Source organism: Arachis ipaensis, chromosome B02, assembly GCF_000816755.2.
Source record: "Arachis ipaensis cultivar K30076 chromosome B02, Araip1.1, whole genome shotgun sequence".
NCBI classification, from domain to species: Eukaryota; Viridiplantae; Streptophyta; class Magnoliopsida; order Fabales; family Fabaceae; genus Arachis; species Arachis ipaensis.
This window is the reverse complement of record NC_029786.2, coordinates 3,763,471-3,773,374: the sequence shown is the minus strand read 5'-3', so window position 1 is coordinate 3,773,374 and position 9,904 is coordinate 3,763,471. Positions and strand designations below refer to the sequence as shown.

The 9,904-nt window shown below is 42.4% G+C and overlaps 2 protein-coding genes across 2 annotated transcripts; both read left to right on the top strand.

Moving 5' to 3' along the window:
• On the top strand, positions 1-1,620 carry LOC107626644. The gene is made up of 3 exons (XM_016329538.1): positions 1-45; positions 507-1,196; positions 1,597-1,620. The coding sequence occupies exons 1-3, from the start codon at positions 1-3 to the stop codon at positions 1,618-1,620; spliced, it is 759 nt and encodes a 252-aa protein (XP_016185024.1).
• Positions 8,837-9,490, top strand: LOC107626643 (uncharacterized protein K02A2.6-like). The gene has a single exon (XM_016329537.1). It carries the CDS (start codon positions 8,837-8,839, stop codon positions 9,488-9,490), a length of 654 nt encoding a protein of 217 aa, XP_016185023.1.

The following is a 9,904-nucleotide window of genomic DNA, read 5'->3' as shown; positions in this document are numbered from 1 at the left end:
ATGGCTGACGTACCACCCCCTTCCCCATCCGAACTTCTGAGGATGGTAACCGAGCTACAGCAAGCCAATTAGTGTATGGTAGAAGAAAATCAAAGAATGGCTGCCAAAATCGCCGAGCTGAACAATGCCCGGATCAAAACAACAACGATCACTAACATCAACCAGAAGATAATGAGCATCATTTCGACCCTTCCCACGTCTCGGAGACCATCCGAGTTGAGGGAGCCCAGCCTGAAGACGAAAACGAGGAGCCCGATGAGCCCGTGGGACCCTTCACGCCAGAAATAATGAACTTCGAGCTACCAAGAAGATTCACCCTGCCACTAACCCTCACACCTTATGATGGGCTCGGAGACCCGAAGACATTTCTCAAAAAATTCCGATCAATAATGATCGTTAACGGTGCCTCAGATACTGTTTTATGCCGTTGTTTTTCGAATTATTTAGACGGTCTTGCAATTGATTGGTTGTGTGCTTTGCCTGCAGGTTCTATCTCATGATTTCAGCAGCTGGCCAAGCTATTTGAAGAACACTTCGCTGGATCTGCAATTTATCTGCACGACTCGGATTATCTGAATACAATCAAGCAGGGACCAAATGAAAGTTTGAAGGACTATATGACCGGCTTCATGAAAGTCACCATCAGTATACCCGACCTCCACCTCGAGGTCCATCTGCATGCAATCAAAAGCGGACTCCGACCTGGAAAGTTCCAAGAAACCATCGCGGTGGCCAAGCCGAAGACCCTTGCCGAGTTTCGCGAGAAAGCCAAGGGCCAAATTGATATCGAGGAGCTCAGACAAGCTCGGAAGTCCGAGAAAACATATTACCGAGGCGAAGATAAGGCTCCGAGCAATAAGAAAAATTTTAAACTAACTCCTCGATTTGATTCTTATACGCAGTTCAACACTAAGAGAGAGAACATAATCAAAGAAATTTTAAATTCAAAGCTAATTAAGCCACCAAGGAAGGCTGGTACCTATCAAGATACCAAGAATATGGACAAGTCCAAATATTGTGCTTTCCACCAAAAGCACGGCCACACCACTGACGACTGTGTGGTCGCAAAGGACCTCTTGGAGCGGCTAGCCCGGCAAGGACACCTTGACAAGTATATTGGAGGTCACATCCAAAAACGTACTCCACCTTCCATAACAAACGACTCGTCCGAGCAACTAAACCGAGGAAAAGAGAAGGTATCCTCAAGCCAATACGAAAAGCCACGAGGTATAATTAATTGTATTTCAGGGGGATACGCCAGTGAAGGATACTCAAATTTGGCCAGAAAAAGAGCATTCTGAGCAATATGCTCGGTGGATGGACCACAACGTGAGATTGAAATCGCAAACCAACTCCCGCAAGTAACTTTTACACACGCAAACTTTGATTCCAGCATCCAGAACTTAGTTGATCCTGTGGTCATCACTCTTCAATTGGGAGATATATTGGTAAGGAAAGTACTCCTAGATCCCGGGAGCAGTGCCGACATTCTGTTCTACTCAACATTCCAAAAGATGAAGCTCAGCACAACATACTCTAGTCAATAGGGGGAGACCTGGTCGGTTTCTATAATGACCCAATTTTCAATATGTCTAGATCATATCGGAAACTAAGCGCTAACAATTTGTCTTCCTAATTATCATCTATTATTTATCATATGAGCCTGATTCGTTGTTAAAAACGTAGTTAATTTGCGAGGTATTTTTTTTTTGAAAACGTCTGGATTAATAGACGAAATCATTCATAATCATTCCACAACTGATAACAGATAAAACAATTATAAACAACCACACATAAATACATCACAAGCAGTTAATAACATTCAGTGATCCAGCCTTTATTTAGGTAAAGACTTTTAGTTAGAACGCCCCTAGATATAACTAGATAATAACTATATACATATATATACATACAACATCCCAGGCCCTGACCTGTTCAAGAAGTCCCTAAGCTGGCGCCCAGGCTAGCCTAGACCCTATACTTACCTAGTCCCTTTAAAATACTAAAGCGAGGGAAAGTACGTTCTAAGTTTTCAAACTCAAGTCAGGTGGAACTTCATCAAAAGGTAGAACATCATCTGTTACTCCTCTGTACGATCAGACATTGGCATATGACGTCTCTCTGGTACCTCATCAAGTAGCCACATAACAAGAGTCTCGTACACAGGATTTAGGTTAAAGTTCACGTACAAACGGGATGCAAACATTGGCTGGTCTCACAGTATAAACATATAAACAGAAAACAAGGTTCACCCTAGACTCAGAAGACTACCTAGAGCGGAATCCTTCTTGCGAACGGTCATCAGTGAGCTACGAAAGGGTACTCATGCTTCCATCTGAAGGGGAAGGGGGAGAGAAGGGGTAAAAACTGGGGAGTTCTTAGTAGGACCGGTGTTATTAGTTACGTTCATTAATTTCGTGTTGTTTAGCAGACAAATAGCAGAATACCGAGAAGCAATAAATAGAAGACAGATAAATAGAGAAAATAGTGAAAGCAGAACACAAACAAAAGAATACAAGAAAATAAAATGCAAATACAAGGAATATAATACAAACAAATAGAGCATACATTGATACAACAATCATAACAGAAGAAATGCACAACCAAGTATGATACATGTCTGTCCTATGCAGGCCATGAGCTCACGTGTCGGTTTACACCCTACATCCCGACATTACCTAGGAACAAGTCCCAGATATGGTTTCCCTTTGTGTCCTTAGTGCATACATGTTGGTGGTTAAGAATACCACTCCTTCGTGACTACCAGCAGTCGGCGCAAGGCTCGACCCCTTAATATACGCACAAGGGGAAACAATGATCTTCAGTTTGTGGGCATCCCCGAGATCAACACAAACAAAACAACGATCCTCAATTCGTGGGTTTCCCCGAGATCAATTCACAAACAAAACAATGATCCTTAATTCATGGGTTTCCCTGAGATCAACATACAACAACAAACACGATCCTCAGTTCGTGGGCTATACCCGAGATCAATACTCAACAATACAGTAATCTTCAGTTCGTGGGTTATACCCGAGATCAACATACAACAGTTCGTGAGTTATTCCCGTAATCAATTATTATCAATTCGTGGGTTATTCCCGTAATCAATGATTATCAGTTCGTGGGTTATGCTGCTCTTTTATCTTTGTCTCTTTACTCTGCTCTAATTACTCTTTTCTCTTAGTCGCTTTACTCTGCTTTGCTTACTCTTTTCTCTTAGTCTCTTTACTCTGTTTTGATTACTCTGTTCTCTGTATCTATATTACTCTTTTTTTCTTTACCTCTTTACTTTACTCTGCTATGATTTCTCTGCTTAACATATGTATTTAAAGCTTATGTAAATTTCGGTATGAATAGTTAGTCTGTCCCAAGTATAGGTTCATTAAGTCTATACTGAAAGTCTGAAACAATTTAACTTTTCATATAATACCTAACCCTATGCGCAACTCAAGGACTAACTATGTTGCCCTAGTTCGTTCACTAAACTCTGTCTGTTTTTCTGTTATTAAAATTTTACAGACTTTTTCTTCGATTTTTATCTCTTCTTTAACTTTTTATCTTTCCTTTATCTTTGCCTCACTAACATGTTATTACCACTCCCTAAGTGTTTTATGAAGGTAATTATGAGATTCTGCACTTAAAGTTGTCTTTCTAAAGCTTTTACAGAAAACTGCCTTTTTCGCATTATTTTATTATTTTTATTAAAATATTATTTTTAATTAAATATTATTATTTAATATATTATTATTATTTATTATTTTATCATTAAATTTTTGAAAATTACCCTACTTTAACTTTTAACCTTTAAAATTCACTTTTTACCACTCGTAACTTTTAATATTTCTACTTTAACCACCCTAACTTTCAGAAATTACAAAATAACCCCCCAAACACCAAAATTTTTACTTCCTTACCATTTTTAAGATCTAAAGCCTGTTCTTCATTGTTCTTCACCACACTTAAAGTGTTCTTCATGTTCTTCGTAAATTCTTCAGATTCTTTCTTTGTTTTCACCCGTTTTTCAGTCTTTTCAACAACCGATTTTTACCAAAATTCATAATAAATTCTCAGCCACTAAAACCCCATATTTTATACATGATTTTAACACAAATTGAACCCTAATTTAGGGCCTAGGGTTTCATTTTTCCAGCAGCCATGAAGAACATGCATTCATAGCTTGAATATCATCAAATTTTCAACAAAATTTTAACAAGAATCACTCATATAAACCATCAATTTCAAGCACAGCCAAACCATATCATAATCACACAACTCAAACACAATCAATTAAGATTAATTTTGTCAAACCCTACCTGGTTTTGTTGCTCCTAATTCGGTTATGTCCTTAGGTGGTCCTTAAGCACTTTTCCTCCTAAATCACATCAAGAACAACTTTAAATCCAAAAACTCTCAACTGACCAAATCTCACTCAGCATGTTAGGAAGGGATTTCTCACCTTAGAGTTGCTGGAAATTAATGTTTCTTGGCCCTCAAGTCAAGTTAAGCATGATTCCTAAGGAAGAACATCAAGAAAACACATATTTTACATGGTGTTACGGATCCAGCCCACGGATCCCTGACTCGGGGTAAAACCCAAACACGGCTACTCGGGTCTGGACCGACAAAACCCTCTAGAAGGCTTGGAACCGGCCCAACTAGAGCCCCCAACCAACTTTCGAATTCAAACGTCTATCTTATTTGATAAGATAAGATAACCGTCACCACCTATAAATAAGAGGACCCAGGTCCGCCCAGGTATTCACTCATTCCTCACCATAGGGACAAGCAACCAAAGGAAGACAATTCTGTCCAAATTTGTGGTCCTAAAAGATTCCACCGCCTACAACATCATCCTCGAAAGAAAAACAATCAATGACTTCTCTGCCATCATTTTTACTAAATACCTCCTTATGAAATTCATAACGGAAGACGGCTCCATCGGCACTATCCATGGAGACCGCGAGGTCACAACAAAATGCGACAACACCAGCCTAGCTTTATGGAAGAAGTCTCGCGATGCGGCTGGGATATTCCTAGCCAACTTGGATGCCTGACAAGATGGCCAGCCCATGCCAGAACCAGAAGGTGACATGGAAAAACTACAAGTAGGACGAACCAAAGAGGAATACACTTTCATCAACAGGAACCTCCCATACGACCTTAAAGAGGACCTTTCTCAATTCTTGAAACAAAACAGAGACTTGTTCGCTTTCACACCAGTCGACATGCCCGGGATAGACCTCGACCTAATGTCCCACCGGCTGGCCGTAGATCCCAAAGCCAAACCCGTGGCACAAAGAAGATGAAAAATGTCCCAAGACCGGGCAGCCAAGGTCAAAAGACAAGTAAAGGCCTTACTCGAAGCAAATTTCATCAGAGAACTGGAACCTCCCATACGACCTTAAAGAAGACCTTTCCCAATTTTTGAAACAGAACAAAGACTTGTTCGCTTTCACACCAACCGACATGCCCGGGATAGACCCCGACCTAATGTCCCACCTATTGGCCATAGATCCCAAAGCCAAACCCATGGCACAAAGAAGACGAAAAATGTCCCCAGATCGGGCAGCTGAGGTCAAAAGACAAGTAAAAGCCCTACTAGAAGCAAAATTCATCAGAGAACTACCTTACACGACGTGGTTGGCAAACGTCGTACTAGTAAAGAAGACCAACGGGAAGTGGCGAATGTGCGTCGATTACACGGACCTTAACAAAGCCTGTCCAAAAGACGCCTTTCCCCTACCCAACATCGATGGATTGGTAGATGCTGCATCCGGTCATCGATACCTCAGCTTTCTGGACGCATACTCCGGCCACAATCAAATACCAATGCACCGACCCGACGAGAAAAAAACAGCGTTCATCACCCCCGACGGGATGTACTGCTACACAGTCATGCCTTTCGGCCTAAAGAATGTCGGAGCAACCTACCAAAGGCTCGTTAATAAGATATTCCAAAATCTGTCCGGGACCAAATTAGAAGTCTATATAGACGACATGCTCGCCAAAACCGAATCCGGCGAACAACTCATCAGCGACCTCAGGCTCATAATGAACACCTTACAAAAGCACCGAATGCGACTCAACCCGACAAAATGTGCCTTCGAAATGGAGGCAGGAAAGTTCCTCGGCTTCATGATCACGCAACGTGGAGTCGAAGCTAACCCAAAGAAATGTTGTGCCATCCTTGACATGACAAGCCCAAAATACCTCAACGACATCCAAAAGCTCACCGGCCGGCTCACAGCGCTATCCCGCTTCCTCGGAGCATCGGCACAAAAAGCAATCCCCTTCTTCAAACTGATGAAGAAAGGAGCCCCCTTCAAATGGGAAGCAAAATGCGAAGAAGCTTTTCAACACTTCAAAAGAGTCCTAGCGGAACCACCAGTTCTCGCTAAACCCCAAACAGAGGAAACCCTCTACCTATACCTCTCCATAACGGAAGAGGCATTTGCAGCAGCACTCATCCGCGAAAATGAGCAGAGAGAACAAAAACCCATATACTTCATAAGCAAAGTCCTACAAGACACAGAAACCCGCTACTCACGCCTAGAAAAACTCGCTTTCGCGCTCCTCACGTCCTCTCGGCGCTTGCGACAATATTTTCAGGCCCGCCCCGTGACAGTCCGAACCAACCAAGCGGTCAAACAGGTACTACAAAAACCCGACCTAGCGGGAAGAATGCTAGCATGGTCCATCGAGCTGTCCCAGTTCCAAATCAAGTTCGAACCCCGAAATGCAATCAAAGCACAAGCCATGACCGATTTCATCACCGAGATGATGCTAGGAAACCCCACCCCCGAGTCATGGAAGCTACACGTCGACGACTCATCAAACCTCACCTCCGAAGGTGCCGGAGTCATACTCAAAAGTCAAAACGGACTCGTAATCGAACAGTCAGTATGATACAAGTTCCCAGTTTTAAATAATCAAGCAGAATATGAGGCCCTCTTAGCAGGCCTAGCCCTAGCTAAGGAAGTCGGAGCAAAAGTCCTGGAAGTAAATACCGATTCCCAGGTAGTCAGTTCCCATATTAACGGAGACTACCAAACGCGAGATCCCCTACTCCAACAATACCTTGCCAAGGTAAACGAGCTGAAAGAAGGATTCGATCGTGTAACCATATAGCACGTTCCTAGAGAACGAAATGCCAGGGCAGACATCCTCTCTAAACTAGCCAGCACCAAACCAGGACACGGCAACAAGTCGCTAATTCAGGAAGTCGTTAAGTCGCCATCCATATCAACCACAACTAACACTTACCTGACACACTCTAGCCAAGAGTCATGGACCTACCCTATCCTACAATACCTCCTCAACGGAACACTGCCAAAAGACCCCAAGGAAGAAAAACGGACAAAAAGGGAAGCCACCAACTACATGGTCATTGCAGGACAACTATACAAGCGCGGATTCTCATAACCCCTTCTCAAATACATCGAGCCCGGGGACACGGAGTACATACTCCGCGAAATCCATGAAGACTGTTGATGACAAGTCATCCTAGCCTATTTTAGCTAGTCTTTTTCTCTTGTTTTCATTAGAATTATGCACTTTCTTGAGCTACAAGCAAGCTAATTGAGTAGATTTTCATGTTTCCCTTGATTGAATCAACCATATATGAATTCATGCCATTTCATGAGGTTTTATGCTATATTTGTTGCATATTATGAAAGAATGAATATCTCATGATTTTGAGCATAGCCTTGATGAAGTAAATTGTGCTAGCTGATATGAAAAGCCCCTAACTTTGGCTCAAACTTTTACTCCAACTTTTGCAAAACTCCAACCCGGTTCAATTGGTTCACTTTGGTTCTTCTTCAAACTTCAAGAGCAATCAACCAAGGCCTCTTTCAACCCAATTCTACCAAGAGCACTCAAGGAACTCAAGGCTTGAAGATCATTTGAAGAAAGTGTATAAATAGGATAGAATTCAAGTTCTTCGGGGAGCTTTCTTTTTGGAATTTTCATAATAGTTTTCGGAGAGCTTTTGTTATTGAGTGAATTTTAATTTCTTTGTTTTCATTGCTTTCAATTTCATTTACACTTGTCTTGGATCTTGGATTGGAGAATTGAAGAAATTCTGTTTCAATCTCAATCTTGGATCTCTCCGTTCCTTTACTGTTAATTGAATTTCATTTCCGGTTAATTGCTCTTCATCTATTCTCTTTGCAATTTACAATTCCCTTGCAATTGTTCTTGTTGGATCTAGGAAGGCATTGAGATCTAGACTTGGTTTTCTAGTCTCTGGGTCCTGAGATCCAAATCCCCAATTTACATTCTGTTTCTTTCCTTTCTATGTTCATTTACTTTACTGCTTCAAGATCCGTTTCAATCCCCATTCCCTTTTTCTCTTTTGTTTGATGCAATTTAACTTTTCCTTGTTTAAATTCTACAAATCCACTCCCCAATCCCCTTTACATTTCAAGCAATTTACATTTCTTGCACTTTAAGATTCCGCAATTTACATTTCTTGCACTCTAAGTTTCTGCCATTTAAATTCTTGTTCCTTAAGATTCAGCAATTTAAATTCCTGCTCTCTTTACTTTCATGCAATTTACATTCTGCAAATCACAAATCACCCAACCAACACTCGATTCGCTTGACTAAATCAACCACTAAGCTAAAATTGCTCAATCCTTCAATCCCTGTGGGATCGACCTCACTCCCGTGAGTTTTTATTACTTGATGCGACCCGGTGCACTTGCCGGTTAGATTGGTGTGTTTTGGGAGAAATTTATTTTTCACCAAAATACTCATCAACTGTTACGGCCACCATATCGGGGGTAAATCCCTGGCCCAGAAAATCATCAGGGCCAGATACTTCTGGCCCATGATCATTCGGAAATCCATACAGCTAGTAAAGAACTGCGACAAATGCCAAAAGCACGCCAACATCCACCAAGCCGCCCCGTACCAGCTCAGCATTATATCAGCAGAACGGCCATTCGGTACCTGGAGAATCGACCTCGTCGGGCCCTTTCCTACGGCACCCGACCAACTCCGGTATCTCATTGTCGCCATAGACTATTACACTAAATGGATCGAGGCCAAACCCCTGGCCTCCATCACGACAACCCAATGCCAAAAATTCCTCTGGCGACAGATCATAACCCGGTTTGGAATCCCCGAGGTCGTCATCTCGGACAATGGAACCCAGTTCACCGATAGAAAATTCAGAGAATTCCTAGAAGGGCTACACGTATCCCACCGTTTCAGTTCGGTAGAGCACCCCCAAATAAACGGGCAGGTAGAATCCGCAAAAAAAATAATCGTCAAAGGACTCAAGAAGTGGCTCGACAAGGCCAAGGGACTATGGGCCGACGAACTCGGATCAGTCTTATGGTCATATCGAACAACCCCCCAAACGACCACGGGGGAAACCCCTTTCCGATTAACATACGGCGTGGAGGCCGTCATCCCGGTGGAGATAAGAGACGCAAGCCCAAGAAGAACGGTCGTAGGTAACGACGAGGAAGCAGAATGAAACCTCATCGACGAAGAGAGAAGCATAGCCCATGTCATAGAACTAGCCCTAAAACAAAGAATCAGCCTAAGGTACAACCACGGCGTCATCCGACGAGAATTCGCACCCGACGACCTCGTCCTACAGCGAAATGACATCGGAACCCCAACCCCAGGGGAAAGAAAACTCACCCCCAACTGGAAAGGACCATACAGAATCAAAGTCACAATCGGAAAGGGAGCATACAAGCTCGAACGACTCAACGGCGACGAAATCCCGAGGACATGGAACGTCGCCAACTTACGACGCTACTACACTTAGACCGACCTCCTTAGGTCATCCCTTATCTTTCTAATGTTTTTCGGATTTTACTCATTTCCCTTCTTTACTAGTACTACATTTGTTTTCCCCTTTTAAAAATTTTAAAGTATTAAT

What these genes read in the sequence shown, in the direction of transcription:
- LOC107626644 (XM_016329538.1), top strand. Translation starts at nt 1, where the DNA reads ATGGCTGACGTACCACCCCCTTCCCCATCCGAACTTCTGAGGATG. An exon ending in CATCCGAACTTCTGAGGATG is followed by an intron (nt 46 to 506) that starts GTAACCGAGCTA and finishes TCATGATTTCAG; the next exon opens with CAGCTGGCCAAGCTATTTGA. An exon ending in TAAACCGAGGAAAAGAGAAG is followed by an intron (nt 1,197 to 1,596) that starts GTATCCTCAAGC and finishes CAATATGTCTAG; the next exon opens with ATCATATCGGAAACTAAGCG.
- LOC107626643 (XM_016329537.1), top strand. Translation starts at nt 8,837, where the DNA reads ATGATCATTCGGAAATCCATACAGCTAGTAAAGAACTGCGACAAATGC.